This window comes from Dipodomys merriami, unplaced genomic scaffold (genome assembly GCF_024711535.1).
Source record: "Dipodomys merriami isolate MVZ:Mamm:240054 unplaced genomic scaffold, mDipMer1.0.p SCAF_171, whole genome shotgun sequence".
Classification (NCBI taxonomy): Eukaryota; Metazoa; Chordata; class Mammalia; order Rodentia; family Heteromyidae; genus Dipodomys; species Dipodomys merriami.
In genome coordinates, this window is record NW_027203060.1 from 2,244,897 (window position 1) to 2,264,927 (window position 20,031).

Sequence of the window (20,031 nt, forward strand, 5' to 3'; positions counted from 1 at the left end):
GGGGGGGCATATGAAAAACATTTCCTTTGTTCTCAATGAAAAGGCAGAAAGAAAGCAAAGGAATGAAATGAACAGTGAAAGAGAAAAAGTCACTAAAGGCAGCAGAACTGGTGGGAACCCTACTATAAGACTACATGGCAAGAATGGATGTATGTAAAATGAAATGAGAAAATGTGTAGAAGGCAAGAAAACCCTTAAAATTGGAATGTGTATTTAAGGATTAAACATATTGAACTTAAGGCTTCCAATAGAAACAGATCAGGTCTAGAAGACAATACTGAAGAATTCTATGCAATAAAAAATTGCATCATCTTCTAGGGTTATAGGTACATAGCTTTTGAGCTTTTCTGCTCATCTGATAGGATTATGCTAGACTTATACTAATTATTGCATTATAAGGGACCCATATTTCTTTGGGTCTGGCTTATTTCACTCAATATGAGTTTTTCCAAGTCTTTCCATTTCCTAACAAATGGGACGGTGTCATTCTTTCTGATGGAAGCATAGAATTCTGTGTGTGTGTGTGTGTGTGAGAGAGAGAGAGAGAGAGAGAGAGAGATAGAGAGAGAGAGAGAGAGAGAGAGAGAGAGAGAGAGAGAGAGAGAGAGAGAGAGAGAGAGAGAGAGAGAGAAATCAATTCATCTACTGAGGGGCATCTGGGTTGGTTCCATAGCTTAGCTATGGTGAATAAACCTGCGATAAACGTAGTTGTGCTAGTAGCTTTAGAATGGTCTTGTTTGTGATCATTTGGGTAAATGCCCAGAAATGGGATTGCTGGGGCATAGGGGAGATCTATGTGTAATCTTTTGAGCAACCTCCATACTGCTTTCCAGAGTGGTTAAACAAGTTTACACTTCCACCAACAGTGCAGAAGGGTTCCCTTTTGGCCACATCTCCTCCAGCATCTGTTGTTATTAGAGCTTTTCATTATAGCCATTCTAACTGGGGTGAGGTGGATATGGACTCAAGAGGTTTTTCTTTGCTGTTGTTTGGAATGTACTATGTGATTTTCTTTTGTTTCTTTTGTATGTTCTTCCCTCTATGGTATAGCCCCTGTTGACACTGTATTTGATTTTGGTAACCTGCGTCTTGTATATTCATTTATCTAATTTGGGGAGGGGAAGGAGAATAACAAAATGCTGAAATAAGGATACAGGATGACCCATTGCAACAATGAGACTCACAAGACACTATGTTGGAAATGAACTTGACTACTTTGGCGGTGGGTGGTGGGGGGGAGGAATGGGGGAGGTGAGGAAGGGAAGGGATAGTAGGAGAAAGACAATGCTTGATGAGAAATGTACTCATTACCTTACTCATATAACTGTAACCCCTCTGTACACCATCTTTACAATAAAATGATTTTTTTAAGATAGAAAACACTTAGAAAGATAGCAAAACATACTCTAATAAATCTTCAGAAATAAAAAAAGAGGAGAGTAGTCACTTTCCATTTCCATCTGTGAGGTCACCATTACATTTATGTTCATAGAAAATTATAGCGCGTGCATAGAAAGTAGCTGGTAAACCATTTTTTTCTCATTGAGAAAACATACTACCGCTGAAGCTGACATCTGAAAACTAACAACTAAAATAAACACAACAGAAACTATCACGGTCAGTTTACCATAGCATCTGAATGAATAAACAAATGAAAACAAGCAAAAGAATGGCCAGTCACTGTTGTTTGACAATGTGGACCATGCCCTAACCACTTCCCACTAAGAAAGGGCAAGAGGTATTTATTTCTGAGGGATTGAGGACAGAAGTTGATTTTAGCCTCTCCAAACAGGCTATGACTCTTTCCTCGTATAATAGAGGAAAGGAGGCCCAGTCTTTACCAAATGTTATTGATACACTTTTCATTTTAGTAAACAAACTTTGTAATCAATCCAATTTGGGGGCACCTTTTGTCACTACCCCAGGGATATTGATTCTTAGGGCAAGTGGGTAATCAGCCTCAATAAGGCCTTGAGTTTTTGTCATTTTACTGTTCGCCACCAGGGGACGGCATAGGAATGACCATTCTGAGCTGAGTCCCTAAGCTCTTTACACCAAAGCCCATGTTTGAGCAGGCATTTGCTTAGCCATTTGATCTAGAGGTTTCAGGAAGCATATTAAGCAGCAACAGTAACTGTACTTTTTTCCAAATTGTCAAGTCCCTCCTTTGGGGACACTACTGGAAGTTCAAAATAATGGTGTCCCTTAGATCACTGGGACTTGTTATTGCTCTGATCCCCACTGGAAAATAAAAATATACGTGTGTCAAAAATGCTTTGATGAGTACCCACACCTGGTGGAGGTGGGGAATGTGTCTGCTAGAATACGAACATTCAGTTTCTAGGAGCTTGTCTGTTATGGGATTAGGAATCATTCTGCCTCTGAGTTCCAAATGTACTTTCCAAAATCAACAGACTTTTATATCCACTGTAGGCTAACTATCCATGGTCATCTGTCAGTGAGAGCTTGCTTACTAAGGTTTGAAAAGATTTATAAGTCAGCACTGGTCATGTCCAGTGAAGAGCCTGACACTGGTCTAATGGCAAATCTTAGTTTCTGATGAAATCACAGAGCAGATTTCTGGGTCCTGTTGGCAATGATTGTTTGATTGGGGGGATACTTTAATTATCCACTGAGGACATGGCTAAGGGTACAGTGTTGTATCCCAAAGATGAAGTCAAATGTCACTGACTCATTTTGCAGATTTTGCACTGAACACAACATCTTACACCATCTGCCTCTACCTGTAGATTCAAAGTTAAGAGGACAAAAGAGAGCATGGATTTCATAGAAACTCAGCCTCATAGTCACATGTAATGCCATCAATTAAGCCACCAATGTCTAGAAGAGGAGCTGTAACAAAGAAATCAGCCTGCTTAACTCTGATATTTACTAAGCTGCATTTTTTTTTTTTTGGTCGGTCGTGGTGCTTGAACTCTGGGCCTGGGCACTGTCCCTGCTCTCTTCAGCTCAAGGCGAGCTCTCTACCGCTTGAGCCACAGGGCCACTTCCGGTTTTCTAGTGCTTTATTGGAGATAAGAGTCTCACAGAGTTTCTTGCTCGGGCTGGCTTTGAACCACGACCCTCAGATCTCAGCCTCCTGAGCAGCTAGGATTACAGGTGTGAGCCACCGCGCCTGGCTCTGAGCTGCATTCTTTAGTAAGCAGTGTCTTCTAAGACAGAGAATACATTATAGATGGAAGGTGAGATGGTAAGAGTCAGTATTCTTCACTTATGTAAGATCCTTGTCACAAGACATAATGTTTGGTGCCATCCTTTAGCTATTAGTGGTGATATTTTTTACCTCAGTGAAGAAGAAAAGGTTAAGTGGTTTCCACCAAGAAGTGCCCCCCACATAGTATAAAAGCCTTCGTCTTGTTGGGTAAGTTTTCCTGCTGATTCCAAAGTCTATTCCAATAATGGGAAAGTAGTCGGGGGTAGGCTGAGGATGGAGCAACCACGATACAAGGATTTTGTTTGTTGTGTACTGGGCCAATATGAATAGCTAACTTGGAAACCAGCCTTTTCTTTCACAGAGCTGAGGACTGAAAGCAGGGCCTATACTTGCCGGGCAAGTGCCCTTCCACTGATCTAACTTGCCAATCTGAGGATTCAGCCTTTTAATTCACTATCCCTTCTTCCACCCAAACAGGAAATCTCCTGGGGTAGGGACATCCTTCTACAGCCTGAAAGCTTGCAACTTGCAGTTTCTTTACTGCAGTTAGGAAGATTTGGGTAACTTGGGTATCAAAGCCAGCCAATGTTGTTTATTTGGGAAGCCCTAACCACAGGGAATGTCTGCATGAAGAGGCCATCCAGAACTGTCAGAACACTATGTGTGACAGAATGCCTAGCCACTGACATTGACCAGAGTGTAGAATACAAGGCTATCTCTAAAGGGAAACCTCATGATGGGGGTGGTTCATAACTTGTAATCCTAGTAAGAGTCGTAGTTGTTCCAGTGAGTCGCCAATAATTGAGACCCCCCTTTCTCCCCTAGGTCTCTTGCTCATCACACAGATCATCTGGAGATGGTTTGTTAGGCTTACAAGAGGGCAGCTTCACTAATGATGGTAAGTTTGATTTAATCTAGATAGTGTTTGCCATATCCATAGGCAATAACTGAGTCGATTGTGTTTGTCTTTCATGAGGTTCTATTAAGTCCAGGGCAGCTCTGGCATTTGGATTTATTTCAGCCCTGCCCATCTATGCCCAGTAAAGAGGATTGAGTGGTCAGCAGATCCCACAGAGAAAGTTGGGTAGACTCAGGACTCGGGGAAGACGGCATCCAACCTTCTTCATGCCAATGCCATTTGTCATTTAAGAAGCCCACACTTTTATCCTCAAGTGCTGAAACACATCTATGGCCTGGGCTAGCATTTTTCAAGGACAGTTTGCCCAAGTCATTTGAAGACCTATTATAAGGTAGACAACATGCTAAGCCATAAAAATGCGTATCAGTCATACAAGTGCAAGGGCGATCCAGGGCTGCCCTGTGAGGGATCCTCAGTTCTGCTCTAACTCTACAGCATGCTTGGTAGGGATATTATACACATCCTGTACCATGGCAGCCAACAGGTTAAGTTCATCCCCTGTTAGGTGGAAGTAACTCCCTGCCAGGTATATTCTAGATAACCAGGCAGTCCTGTGCTAGTTTTTAGGTCTTGCTTGGGGAATTACACAGGTGCTAGGGCCCTGACACAGGGCCTAGGCTCTGTCCCTGAGCTCTTTTGCTCAAGGCGAGTGCTCTACCACTTTGAACCACAGCTCCATTTCTGGTTTTCTGGTGGTTACTTGCAGATAAGAGTCTCATGGACTTTCCTGCCTGGGCTGGCACTAAACCCCAATCCTCAGATCTCATCCTCCTGACTAGCTAAGATTACAGGCGGCAGCCACCAGTGCCTGGCTTCCTGTTTGATTCTTATTGTGTCTTTTACCATTCAGTCATCCTTTCAGAAGAATTTTCACATTCTCTAAATGTGACTATTACTAGTGACAATCAGGTTTGAGGCACATTCGTGTCTTGGAGCCTGTGTGATTCACAGCCGAACCATTCCTGTGTCACAAGTGTGGCATTTATGGAACCCTCTGGATAAACTGCTGCTTCTGAGAGAACAAAACCTCCATGAGCACTTAATCCAAAGGCCACTTCTGGCATGAGTGGAGGACCAATCACCATAACAGACTGACACTGTTCCAACAGGAAAATATCCAATCGTTTCCTGTCCACAGTTTTTCTCTTTCCCAGCACTTCATCAACTGTAGGTTGCATTCAAAGTTCTCCTATCTTCTGACACCTTTGCAGAAACAAAGTATTTTATTTTGGGGGTATGACATGGGTAGGACAGTTGTTGGATGGAACCTTGTGAGTGCTTGTGGCCTGGACCTGGAGAATTTGGGAGAAGCTTAGGAAGAAAAGTAGGCCATGTGGATGCTAAAGCAGTAACCTTTCATCTGCAAACTTGCGATACATGATGGAAAGCCAGCTAAAGGGAAATGCCTTTCTTATGAACAAGGTGAACAGGTATCTTGTAAACTTCCACTTGCACCAGGGCTTGCTCCTCAGCTGAGTGTGAGTCCATATGCCACCTCATAAGGAACCCAGAGGCAAAGTCCAATGCCAAGAGAAGCTGTGTGATCACTGCTCAGAGTCCTAGGGATCACCTCTCATGCACCCCTGAGGATGAAGTGAGGGTGAGAGTGAAATGCTCAGATACTAAGGGTAAGTGTACACATGCTCTGGTATCTATGGTACACAGGTCTCAAGGATGAAAAGTATTGGAAAGTAGTATGGATATGTCTGAGAAGTTAATCCAAACCCATAGCATGCAGATGGCTGATACTGTCCTCAGACATGGAAGACTGGACCTTGGACGCAGTAAACATCTCCATAGAACAAATAATTGTGGCAGAGCTTTGCAGTCACTTGCTCTACTGGCAGACTGGTGAATTTTCCCATGGAAGGGTCAGATCATCAATCTGGCTCCAGAAGGATGCTCTTCCTCAGAGCAACTTCCACAGGAAGGGATTGCAGAGAGGAATACCTTTGTGTGTGCTTGTGTGTGTGTGTGTGTGTGTGTGTGTGTGTGTGAGAGAGAGAGAGAGAGAGAGAGAGAGAGAGAGAGAGAGAGAGACAGACAGACAGACAGACAGACAGACAGACAGACAGACAGACAGACAGACAGAGACAGAGAAGGAGACAGGGAAAGGGGAGGGAGGGAGTGTGTTGGTGTTAAGCCTGAACTAAGGGGGCCTGCATGCTGTCCCTGAGCTTCTTTTATCAAGGCTAGCACTCTACCACTTGAGCCATAGTTCCCCTTTTGCCATTTAGGTGGTTAATTGCAGATATGACTCTCATAGTCTTCCCTGGCCAGACTGGTTGTATATCATGATCTTGAGATCTCAGCTTCCTGTGTAGCTAGTAATACAGGCATGAGCCAGCAGCTCCTAGTGAAATGGCTCTCTGAAAACTCCTCTAAGCCCATCAGAAGATGGCATGTTTTCAAATGAGAGGGAAGGGTCGCATGCACAACGTCTTAGCATAGCCACTCAAGCCCCATATACAATTGCATGCTTGGTATTTATTATTGTGTTGGTTTTCATTTCCACTAAGAAAAATCAGGGTAAGTCAGGAAAGCTCTGTATACATAAAATCTGCGAGGAAAAAGTGAATCTTAATCTAAGACAATCTAGGCTACCTAGAGCATTTAATTATTTTCTATGGTGGGGATGAAAAGTGCTGATTCTGGTTATTTGGGCCAAAGTTGATGACAGGATAGTCATCAGGTTTGCATAAAATGTAACAGAAACATGGAAGTGCTCGTGCCTCCTACTCTCCTTCATAGAGGACCAGGGAGACACAACCGACTTCACCTCCAGGAGCTACCAAATCACATGGCTCTAACTCTGCAGGGTCTAACAGAACAACACAGAATATTGTGGAATTGGACACAGTGGGGAGGGAAGACACCATCTTTTGTATGAGTGTGTGTGTGTGTGTGTGTGTGTGTGTGTGTGTGTGTGTGTGTGTGTGGTGTATGTGTATGCTGATACCTGGGTCTTGAAATCAGGGTGAGGGCAGTCTTTCATACCTCTTTGCTGAAGGCTGACGCTCTAGGAGTTGAGCCCAACCTCCCTTCAAGCTTTGTAATGGTGAATTGGGGATAAGTGTGTCATGTACATTTCTGCCCAGGATGGCTTGGTTCTGTGATCTCCAGGTCTCAGGTTCCTGAGTATCTAGGATTATAGTACCCAGCAAAACACAATTTTCTTGCTGTTCACATCACCTCTTTCATTCTTTTATATTTTTGTGCAGTTCCTGCAGTGCTCAGGTAGGGGAATATAATATGGGCCATGTGGATAAGTGCTTAGTGTCCTTTCCACCGGAAGGGATGCCACTAAATAGTACAGTCTTCCTCAGAAATTGCAGGTACTAATTGTCTATTTCCAGAAATCCTATTGTGGTCTTAAAAAATTTCGAACAAGTGAGAAAGGCTGGTGGAATTCTTAGTGGTGACAAAAGCCAAAGGACATGCCTAAGTGTCACTCCTCTTGCTGGTGAAAGAATTTCAGGTTTTTCCTGTGTGACTTACCACTGACAGTGTGCCAGTTGAAGAGAGTTGGGCCAGGGAACATGGGGAAGCAGCGTCTAAAGAAAAAACTTTCCCCAGTACATATGACGGTGCTTGTGCTCAAGGAGGTATCAGGAATAGGAAGGCAGGCTAGCCCTCTGGGTAAATAGAAGGCTGTGCGGTCGTTTTTTCACCTGGGAGAATGTGTTCTGGGTACTGGCAGGCACAGAAAAGAAAATGCAAGGTTTAGTAACTATTAACATCTTTTTCTTATAATGCACAGACATCTTATTATTTGAATTCGATTTTATGGGGCAGGAGACCTCTTTATGAAAGAACATTAAAATGTCCCTCATCTCAAAACAAATGAATATACAAATTCCTTAAGAATAGGTATTTTGACCCATTAAAATGGCAGACCTGTATAATTTTTTCTTATGTCAAATGTGTCCCCTTTGGACACTAGCCAAATGGCTCTCGAATATGCACTTTGTAAGTCTAGCAAAGAGTCTGCTCTCTTTTTCCTCACAAGACAGGGTCTGAATGGCCTAGTTGTAAGAGCATCCAAGACTTCTCCATTCCTATCTTGGGCAGAGGCAACTATCAGTTAGAAGAGCATCATTTCAGGTATACATCAGTCATGAGGAGAACATTTTGTTACTCAAGCTTGTGATGGAAGAAGAAATCTTACCAGACAGCAAGGCCCTCCTCTCAATGGCAGCAGGCAAAACTTAGGACGAAAATACAGGTCTCAATTGGGTGCTGGTGGCTCATTCTGTAGTCCTATCTACTGGAGAGGTTGATATCTGGAGGACCACAACGCCTAGCCAGCCCAGATAGCAAAGTTCAGGAGCCTCCACCTTCAAAATCCCCAGCAAAAGCCAACCACCTATTTTTGCTCAGATGGGTCAGAGCCAGCCACAAGCAAGGATGTCCAATAAAAGCTGAAAGCACTGAGTTCAGCCCAAAAACCTGAAACAAAGGAAATAATACAATTTAAAAGCAGGATATACAGGTTTTCTGTTCTACGCTAGTAACAGCTCTTTTTGCCTGGGCCTGACTTTTGTCACAAACCTGGTTTTGCCTTGGGGAATCCTCTGCCCACCAAGAATCCTAAGCAGCCAACTACATCTCCTGAAATGGCCAGGACAATTGCTCTCACCAGTAGTCACGAGACAATCTTCCTGGTAAGAGTGGGGAAATTCATCCCGGGCTGGAAGGTTCCCCTCTGGTGAAACCAACTAAGAAGAGAAGGAACTGTCCTAAAGCTCCCAACTTAAATGATCTGAAGCCAGCTTTTAGTTATTCCCTCCTCCAGGTTCATGCTGCTGTCTGTACTCTTTAATAAAGAGGGAAACATTTAACCGTTTTTCCTACAACATAACTAAAATACCAAGTAGAGGGGCTAGATGCCCACTGACAGAGGTGTATTATGCACACTGACGGAGGAAGTGGCCATCCTATAATTTCTGGTTGTTGGAGCTGTGGATGAGAATATTCTGGGACTGTCTTATTCATGGGCCCACAACTTGTGTCCGCGTGCAAGTATGTAACCCTAACTTGGCCTGGTGATCAGCTCCTTGCTGCCCTCTTTCCTTTTTTTTTTTTTTTTTTTTTTGTATTTTGCACCTTGTTTTTTTTCCCCAGAGCTGAAGACCCTTGCACTTGCCGGGCAAGAGCTCTTCCACTGAGCTAACTCCCCAACCCCTCTTGTTGCCATCTTATCTTCCCAATCACTTGACTCCTACTGCCTTCTCTGGTGACTTTTGCCCCTGGCACCTCCACACCTGCTGCTTGTTTAATGTAGTCCTTAATACTACACGCTTCCAACTCCAAGGGCCTCTTGACCCTTTGAACAGGGCAATGTTAACTCTAGGCTTCCCAACGAAGCCGGAACCATCTACCCCATTCCTAACCTATACCTACCTGATTGTCACCAGCCCCATGTTGTCCACACCACCGTATTCTAGACAGCAATTCCTTGTTTGCTGTGTGACTATAGATCAGATGTTGTTCTTTAGATAGCCTCAGGCACTAGCAGACCTGTGGAAGTTCTCTGTCACCCAGTGGGTTCTTCACCAAAGAAGTGAGGAACGCAGTTTGGCGTAAGAGCTTCTATTCTAACTTTATCCTCTCTTGGCACTGTCCTCAATCTTCAGAAATGTCCTCCCAGAATTTTCTTGCATATCCAGTAAGGCTAGGAAAGGAATAAAATGATAGGAAAGGAAAACAAAGGTTTGGGATTAGTTGCAGATGACAGGAATATATACATAACATGTTGCATGATATTTGCAGGCCTCTGATTTGAATCAAGAAAAGATACTTAGCTACACTTTGGTTCACACCTATCATCCCAGCTAGTCACCAGTCAGAATTGGCATTCACAGTTCCAAGTTCAAAGCCAGACTGGACAAAAAGAAGATGAGATACCCTCTTCATAATAGCTGAGCATGAGGATACCGGCCTGTCATCCTTGCTGCTCAGGAAACTCCATAAGAGGAAGCCTGTCCCAGCTACTTCTGATGCAAGCACAAACCTTGTTCCTGCAGGGCAGAGTCTGGCAGCAGGCTCAAGTGGTAGAGTGCCTGTCTAGGCAAGTGTAGGGCTGAGTTGGAACCTCCTGCACTATCAAAACAAAATAAGATAGAATAAAAGAGTTTCTACCTTTAAGTTGATCACCGATGGCTCAGTCCTATTATTCTAGCTATTGAGGAGGCTGAGATGTGAGAAATGCAGTAGGAAGCCAGCCTTTATAGGAAAGTCTGTGAGACACTTTCTTCCAATTGACCACCAAAAAGCCAGAAGTGGAAGTGTGGCTCAAATGAGAGCAAGGTTTTCACTAAAGTGTCTGGATGTTAAGCTCTAGATGTTAAGGCTAAGGAATGATGGTGCCTGGGCCCTGTGGTTAAATCCTAGCACCAGTACTAAAAAAGACCAAGTTTGGACCTTGGTAGATTAAAGCAATAACGTAAGTCAATTCCCTTGCCATCAATTTCCAGAAATGAAAAAAAAAAAAAAAAGCTTGAGTGAAAACAGAGAAAGGACAGCACTAAGGCCCTGAGTTGAAGCTCAGGCACAAAAGGAACAAACAATAACACTAACAAAACAAAGAGAAAACCAATGATGGTGAGACACAAACATACAAAAATAATAAAAGGTACGCTTGGGCCTGGGAGAGCACGCCCTCATGTGGTCTACCACCTGCATTACAAGTGCAAGGTCCTGTTTCCTGCCCCAGAAACTTTTTCTTTTCTTTCAATGACAGTGCAAAGAATATTTCTTTGCCCCACGATTTCACAGAAAATATTGTTAAAACAGATTTCGATTTCACAGAAAATACTGTTAAAACAGATTTTGTTAAAAGAAAAGCAATATGATGCTATGTGTGACTAAATCATGAGAACATTCATAAATAGGGCACAAAATAAAAATTCATACAACAGAGCAAGGGAAGAATGTGGTCACTATTATGGCTGTTAGATAAAATATGTAATGACCCAATTAAGCTGGAAAGCAATGATGGAAAATGGAACAAGAAATATATTAGAAGACTTAAACTTGACCATGCTTTCTATGGAAGAGAAACTCTACAAGTGTGAAAAGCAAAAACTTAAAGGAAGTTTAGATGCTGGCCATCCCTCGATTTAAAAAGAAATCAATAAATTCAGAGAAATGCTTCCTATAGGTGAATATGTGAGGAAGCAGGATTTGTCTGTGCTGCTGTGGGGACGAAAATTGGCACAACTACTGAAGAAAGCAAGTTGGGCTAGTCTGAGCAACATAGTGACATCCTGACTCTCTGCCCCTGCTTCTTCCTGTCCTTGCTGTTTCTACCTCCCTCGCTTTTTGCTCCCTGTCTCTGTCTGTTTGTCTAACTGTCTCTGTCTTTGTCTCTCTGTCTCTGTCTCTCTATCTCTGTCTCTCTGTCTCTCTCTTTCTCTCTCTCACACACACACCTACACAAAAGTCAAATTGACATCATTTTATGCATTTGAAAATATCTATACCGTATGGACCATGATTTCATTCTCGCATGGATAATCTAAAGAGGTTTTTACATCCATTCCGTGGACAAGGTACAAGATTGTTCCCGATAATGCTCCAAGGCCAGAAACCATCTTAGTTTGCATTATCAAGTTAGTGTACAGTGGGATGGCACAGGAATGCCATTATCCTATAAGTCTATACCTATAGTCATATGCGGCTGGGATACCACTCGATAGTGGCATAGACAAAGAATTTACCCACCGCTACAGTGAGCAACAGGTAATTCTCAAATATAATACAGAGTGAAAGGAGCTAGTCATAAAGGAAGCATTTGGGTATGATAGTGTTTACTAAGTCTATAAAGCTGCACTATTCATGGAGGTGTACAAGCAAGGAGATGCTAGAAAGCAGAGCACTGAAATGATTATCACCAAATCCAGATAATGGCACATCCACAAGAGGGCATGAGGGTTGTGATTGGGAGGAACAGAATGGCTCTATTCTGGAAGGCTGGCAACATTTTATTTCAACTAATAGACCAAGGCCAACAGCTTGGTCCTGGTTTCGTTGGTGTTGGAGGCTCCCCTTTGTACCTCAGACTTGAACCCTGCTTCCTGCCAAGACTGAATCAAGAGAGAGAGAGAGAGAACAGAATAGAAATTTTGCTGAGGTTTGAATTCTTGTGGACGAAGAAAACTTGATTTTTCCGGCCAAGAGGCCTCCAAGTATCTACTATGCTCCAAGTATCAAATGCTAAGGTGGGATGGAGGTGGAGGTGGAGGGAAGACTGGTGGGTTGTTCCAGTGACGAGACTTCCACGACCCAGTCATCCCGTAGAGTTTTCACTCACCAGACCCTTCACCCTATATTTAGGTCACTGGTCAGCTCACTGATGACAAACAGGTTGGAGGGGCATCGTCATTCATTTGCCCACCAGGCATGATCACGGGCTGCATCCACGACAGCAAGACTTAACTGGAGAACAGCTAGCAGGTGGTTGTCAGGCTGCGTTTTACTCCAGGGAGCCAACTGCAGCGATTTAGGCCTTAAAGTAGACTCGTGGAAGTGCAGCTCGTGCCAGTCTAGAGACCTCCCTGAGTGGAGAAGCAACGGAAGGAATTCCTGCTTGCTCTGTGACACTGGGCCTGAACCTCATGTGCTATTGAACAGGAAACTTGTCATGGCGTAAGCGATGATGGTGGACGGCCAAAGTGTGCCTTCAGGCTGAGAAGCTGAGTCTGTAGGAGAACCCAGGCTCGGGTTGGCTGTTCCAGATTCCAAAATGAATGGCTTTCACCCTCCAGGCTTTGCACTTCCAGGCTGACAGGTGCTCACGTGATTGGGCCCCATCCCTTCCTCTGATGTCTAGGCCAGGAGGACGAAATCGTATGCAGGTGGGCATTTTGCTCTGAGAGCTTGCTCAAGACCATTCTGGGTGCAGACATGTCCTCGCAGCCAGGCAGCCAGGCAGCCAGAGCTGAGCCCTGTTCAACAGAGAAGCAGCAGCACCAGGCAACAGGCTGGGGGCACCAGCAAGGCGGGCAGGAAAGTGTTAATTTCCTCTGTAGGCAGTGGGGTAGGGACTTGAGTCATCCCGGGTGCCAGATAGCCTAGGTGCTGCAGCTCCAAGGGCCAAGGAGCTGTCATTTGCCCCCATTGGGTCTGATGCCCTTGGCGACTTCCTAATAGCAACAGGGGTCCTTATTTGTGTCCTGGGGGCTGTGCCCCCGGGCTCTCCATGCAGTTCCAGAGACCCAGTACCCGAATATTTAAATCACTATGGCGTTAAACACGTTTTAATATCTGATAGGGCCAGTTTCTGCGCATTGCACATTTTTTTTTTCCTTTGAGGAACATGTTTGGGCCCGCGGCAGGGGGCGGGGTCGCGCCTCCGCCTCGGCTCTGGTTCCAGCAGAGCCTCAGCGACACAGAGATGGAAATCCCGAGGCTGCTGCTGGCTCGCCGGACGGCGCAGGGCGGCGGCGGCGGCGGCGGCGGCGGCCCCGCGGGCGGCGGCGGCGGGGTCCACCGAGGCCCCGACTCGCCGGCTTGTCAGGCCCCGGCGCGCCGCCTCCTCCTGCTCCGGGGGGCCCAAGATGGCGCGCCCGGGCCGCGGAGCGACGAGGCCCACAGGGCCTCGCGGGGCCCCGGGCCGAGCCCAAGCCCGAGCCCGCTGGCGCCCAGGCCGGATCTTGCGATCGGCGGCGGCGGCGGCGGCGGTGGCGGCGGCGGCGGCGGCGGCGGCGGCGGCGGCGGCGGCGGCGGCGGCGGCGGCGGTGGCGACGACTTCTTCCTGTTGCTGCTCGACCCGGTGGGTGGCGACGTGGAAAGCGCGGGCGCGGAGCAGGCCGGAGGGCCGGTGCGGAGGGAGGAGGCCGAGGCGGGCCTGGGGCCCGAGCGGGGCGAGAGCAGCGCGCAGCCCGCCAGCCGCCCCGCGCTGGTCCCCCGCCGGCTGGCGGCAGTGGCGGCGGCCTCGGCGCCCGTGTCGGTGCCCGTGCCGGCGCCGGTGCCGGTGCCGGTGCCGGTGCCCGTGCCCGTGTCGGTGCCGGTGCCGGGTCCCGTGCCGGGCCTGAGCCCCGCGCCGGGCCCCGCGGCGGCCTTCGCGGGCACCATCACCATCCACAACCAGGACCTGCTGCTGCGCTTCGAGAATGGAGTCCTGACCCTGACCACGCCCCCGCTGCCCGCCTGGGAGCCCGGGGTCGCGCCTTTCCCCCAGCCGCAGCCCGGGGGTCCGGCCGCCCCGCCGCCGGCCGGCTTCCCGCAAGCCGCCGCCGCGCAGCTGGGAGACTGCCCCGAGTTGCCGCCCGACCTCCTGCTGGCGGAGCCGGCCGAGCCCGCGCCCGCGCCGGCGCCTGAGGAGGAGGCCGAGGGGCCGGCGGCGGCCGCCCAGAGCCCCCGCGGACCGCTGGTGCCCGGCCACCCGGGCGTGGTGCTGTACCTGTGCCCCGAGGCGCAGTGCGGGCAGACGTTCGCCAAGAAGCACCAGCTGAAGGTGCACCTGCTGACGCACAGCAGCAGCCAGGGCCAGCGGCCCTTCAAGTGCCCCCTGGGCGGCTGCGGCTGGACCTTCACCACGTCCTACAAGCTCAAGAGGCACCTGCAGTCGCACGACAAGCTGCGGCCCTTCGGCTGCCCCGCCGAGGGCTGTGGCAAGAGCTTCACCACCGTGTACAACCTCAAGGCACACATGAAGGGCCACGAGCAGGAGAACTCTTTCAAATGCGAGGTGTGCGAGGAGAGCTTCCCCACGCAGGCCAAGCTCAGCACCCATCAGCGCAGCCACTTCGAGCCCGAGAGGCCCTACCAGTGTGCCTTCTCGGGCTGCAAGAAGACCTTCATCACCGTCAGCGCCCTGTTCTCCCACAACCGCGCCCATTTCAGGGAACAGGAACTCTTCGCCTGCTCCTTCCCGGGCTGCAGCAAGCAGTATGACAAGGCTTGCCGCCTCAAGATCCACCTGCGCAGCCACACGGGTGAGAGGCCCTTCCTCTGCGACTTCGACGGCTGCGGCTGGAACTTCACCAGCATGTCCAAGCTCCTGCGGCACAAGAGGAAGCACGAGGACGACCGCAGGTTCACCTGCCCCGTGGAGGGCTGCGGCAAGTCCTTTACCAGGGCCGAGCACCTCAAAGGCCACAGCATCACCCACCTGGGCACGAAGCCCTTCGTGTGCCCCGTGGAAGGCTGCTGTGCTAGGTTCTCTGCCCGGAGCAGCCTCTACATCCACTCCAAGAAGCACCTGCAGGACGTGGACACTTGGAAGAGCCGCTGCCCGGTGTCCACCTGTAACAAACTCTTCACCTCCAAGCACAGCATGAAGACCCACATGGCCAAGAGGCACAACCTGGGCCAGGATCTCTTGGCGCAGCTGGAGGCGGCCAATTCCCTCACGCCCAGCAGCGAACTGACCAGCCAGGGCCACAGTGATCTCAGTGGCCCCGAGATAGTGTCTCTCTTCTCCGACGTGCCTGGCACTGGCTCTGCCGCCGTGCTGGACACGGCCTTGGTCAATTCGGGAATCCTGACGATCGATGTGGCTTCTGTGAGCTCCACTTTGGCGGGGAGCCTCCCCGCCAGCAGTCCGGATGCCCTGGGGCCCGCTGTGGATGCCCGCGCCCTGAGGCCCGCCAGCGACCTGCCCCAGAGTCTGGACACCTCGCTCTTCTTCGGAACCACGGCCTCTGGCTTTCAGCAGAGCCCCCTGGACCTGGATGATGTCTCCAGTGGCAGCGTGGGGCCCTTGGGCTCCCTCGGCTGTCTGGCCATGAAAAACGCAAGCGCAGAGCCCCAGGCTCTGACGCCCAGCAGCAAGTTGACCGTGGACACGGAAGCTCTCACTCCTTCCAGCACCCTCTGTGAAAACAGCGTCTCCGAACTCCTGACTCCAGCCAAAGCCGACTGGCATGTCCATCCTGACTCGGACTTCTTCGCACAGGAGGAAGACAGCCAGTTTGGCTTCTCCAACCCAACAGGAAACCATGGCTGTCACAAAGAAACAGATCTTATCACAGCGACGGGCAGCTCCTTTTTGGTATGAACCGACTCTGTTCCTTCCCCGCCACGCCACGGGGCTTGCTTTTATTTCGCTCGAATTTGAGGGGCCTCTGGACTGAATGCTTCCGGCCGTGGGATCATTTCTCACTGCTTTGAGAGACAGCCCCTCCCTCCCTGGACTGCAAGTGTGGAGATTTTCATTCTGATCTTGAGTGGAACTGACAAGTTCTGTGACCCTGAGTGAGTCACTTGACTTCTCTGAGCCTTAATGTCCTTATTTATAAGAGGAGGTGGTTTGATTGGGTTGCTCTATGGTCTTTTCACCTCTTTATTTTACTGCTTTTATGATCATTGTGTATAAATTTATTGTATTTTATAATGAGTAATCATTGCCTATGCTTCTAATGTAATGAAAAGTGCTTTCATTACTTTGAATATTGAATGAGCAGAGTTAGAGGAATTATACCTTTAAATAATTTGATGAAATTTTTATAGTGCCAACTGTTATATCCATGAGTGGAGTACCAATAAGCTCAAAAATGTTTCTTCTTAATCTTTCATCAGGATATCTCTTTTCCGAATGGGTGGGGGGTCTGTATTGTTGTGAAAAATGCCCAGCTAATGAAGTATTGCCTCTGTGTTTTTAAATATGTGGCCTTAAAGTAATTATGTAGTAAGCCTTAGTTTCCTAGTTTTAAAAACAACTTTACAAATGTAAAGTTTTCCAATACATATTGGTGGACTTGCTTTTCTTTCCTCATAATTGGTATTGAAGGGAAACTCTGTTTTGGTGTGCTTTTGTGACCATTATTACTTTTCTTGTGCTTTTAATTCCTTCTCTAAGGGGTGAAATTCACATTATATGAAGTCATAATTTTGTAGAAAGTAAAGTTTTATAAGTGCTAGGAAGAAAGGAAGGGGATTATTCCTTGTTTTCTTTTCATGTAACATTGCCCACATGTCCATGTGATTTGCTTGTGTTCACACTCAAAGTCATCTCTGGCCCTGTGTGTATAGTCTACTGTTCCAAGAAAATCTGGGAATTGACCAGTGGGAAATTTTCTCCCCTCTGCCCTAGAGAGATCACTGCTGGCCTCCTGTGAAATGAGAGACTTTGCATTTTGCCTAGATTGTATCTTCCCTTACATGAATAATGAATTTTCCAGATTATGTAGAACTTTCACACTTAGCATATGTGATAATCACAATCTTTTAAGGTAGTTATAGCAGAGTCAATACTATTATTGATTTTAAAATTGATATGACAAATGGATTTTAGTACATATGTGTGTTGTATGTGTATGTGGTATGTGCATGTGTGTATATATGTATTATATATGTAATATATATATATATATATATATATATATACCAAAATAAGGAGGATATAGTTCTACCTCTCCCATTCTACCCTTGTGAATGTCATGTTCAGTTTGTTTATAATCATTGCTCTATTCCACCTTAATCAATAAATGTTCTTCTGCCTGTTCTGCTTCCTTTCTACCTTGCCTTGTATATGTATATTGCCTTGTATATGTATGCCAATCCTTCCCATGCATCTACGTTATTTATTTTTAAATTAGGTCTCTTTTGTATTCAATGTTGGTCAGTTGTTTTGCTCATGGTCCATTTTCAGCCACAGTATTTACTGCAAGTCTCTGTGTGCACTGAGAATTTATTTTCTAGATTCAGATGATGTTTATATATGAATCTGATGTTATTTGTGATATTTTATATAATGTTTTAAGAAGTACTACTTTTCTAAACTTTTTACCATGTAGTTCTGCTATCAAGTACTATTATTAGTTGTTTTGAAACACGCAAATGGAGTACTGTTTACAGGTGAATACTTGAGAGCAACAATTATCATGGTACTGTGGCAGTGCACTTTATAATTTACCACTTTTAATTGCATCTGTACTATCTTTATAATTCCTAAATTGGGTATACTTATTCTGCAAAAGAGTAAAAACATTACATAAATTTGTAATTTAAAGAAATAAAATTTTATTGTGTCCTGGCATTGAAGAGCTCTTGTTCAGCACTTTGGAAGGATTTTAAGACTGTTTTAGAAATGCATTTTCATTAGTAAAACAAATTGTATTCTCTTAGATTATTCTGCTTTTCTTATAGAAAAGAATGTGTAAGCCTAAAGTCTATGCACACGGGTCATAGGCATCTATTAAGATATGTAACCATAAAGATATTTAAAAATGCTGTCAGTCTGTTTTTAATCTTTCAGAATACTTTCCTCCCATAAAACAGTCATAAACTTTACTTTTGCTTATAGTTTGTGTAATTTTCAGAGGATACATTTTATTTTCCTTAAAGATTAAAATCTTATAATTGTCTTTAAGATTTCTCTTTCTATTGGTTCTGTCATAAATTTGTGATTTTTCAAACCATGGGACCTGATTTGGTTTGATCTCATTTGCCTTTTGTGCCTCTTCAGTTTTGATTTATTACTTTCCAATTGAAAACACAATAATAAAATGTGTTGTAGTTTAGTTAAGCTTTTCCTTGATTTCAAATAAAATAATAATTAACACCCCACATGGGAATATTCGTAATTGTTCAGTAATTATTAATATTAAACAGATCCACTTGGTGATTTTTATGGTACTAAAGATCTAATTTTGATGTAGCTCATTCAAAATGTGTGATAATTGAAATGCAAAATGACCAAATTTTATGTATATATTATTTTTGAAAAATAACTTTGCTTAGCAGTTTTTCTTAAAGCAAATTTTGTGGATTGCTGTGGTTGTGCATGCCCATAATTCTACCACTCTGGAGGCACTGGAGGGGGAGGCAGTTTGAGGCTAAACTGGATTATAGTCAAGACCTTATTTTTAAAAACCCGCAAAATAATACAAATAGGAAAAAAACGCAAAATGTGTACTCTGTGGGTTAGAGAAAGTTGTGTAACATGAAACATTGTATAAAAAGTAAAGCACTATCTAAAAATAAATTTTCAGATATTTTGTAACATCTTTTAAGCTAGGGACCCTATTGTATATTTCAAGTTAATTTACTAATTATGTGTACAATGCAAGGTAGAGAGCACTAGGGATATAGAAAGTGAAAATCTGAACAGTTTATTTTAGAGAAGGCACCAACATTCATGTATTAGCACTTCACAGCTAAACAGTGCCATCAAACATCAAACATTTTCAGACATCTAATGAATGCTTTGGAGGAGGGAAGGGGCAAGAGATTTAGATATATAGACAAATTTAAAAGTAGAATTGACTATATAACAGCTTGAAAAAAATCTAACTCAAATGCAAAGCATAGTGTTAGGGTTAGACTGTAGAACTATGAAGATAGATCATAGTAGATAATACCTCATTTTAGACACAGTTAATCATCAATGGAGATATTTGAGAAGGGAAATAAAATATGAATATATATAAAGATTAATATAGGGCTTCTTATCTATTGTCTGTTACTGGCTGACATTGGAGGTAAATGATGGCATGAGAACTCAGTTACAGGTATGATATCCTGTGTTTTCTACATAAACAAGCATAGTTCCTTCCCTTAATTGTTATAATAGCTACTGATGGTGATATCTCAAAGAGAACAGACACCCAAAACCAGAAAATTAGCAGAATAGTCACTTAGTGATTACATGTTGTTTAATAATGAATTTTCTGCCTGCACTGTAGACAGACAACAATTCCTCTCTTTCTGTTTTTTGCTGACATTCATGGACATATGATGCTGCCTACAGATTTTTTTGTTTTTGTTTTTAGTGTTGGTCCTGGGGCTTCACTTGAGCACCTGGGCACTGACCCTGAGCTTTTTTGCTCAAGGCTAGCAAACTATCACTAGAGTTACAAATATACTTCTGGCTTTTTGGTGGTTAATTGGAGATAAGAGTCTTCCTGCCTGGGCTGGTTTTGTACTGTGATCCTCAGATCCCAGCCTCTTTAGTAGCTAGGATTATAGGCATGATCCACCAACCCCAGGC

General features: G+C 45.4%; 1 protein-coding gene across 1 annotated transcript; it reads left to right on the plus strand.

Annotated features, from left to right (window-relative positions):
- The first annotated feature begins 13,375 nt into the window (after positions 1-13,375).
- Positions 13,376-19,663, plus strand: LOC138829408 (zinc finger X-linked protein ZXDB-like). Its single transcript, XM_070025726.1, has one exon. It carries the CDS (start codon positions 13,414-13,416, stop codon positions 16,096-16,098), a length of 2,685 nt encoding a protein of 894 aa, XP_069881827.1. The 5' UTR covers positions 13,376-13,413; the 3' UTR covers positions 16,099-19,663.
- The last annotated feature ends 368 nt before the right edge of the window (positions 19,664-20,031 follow it).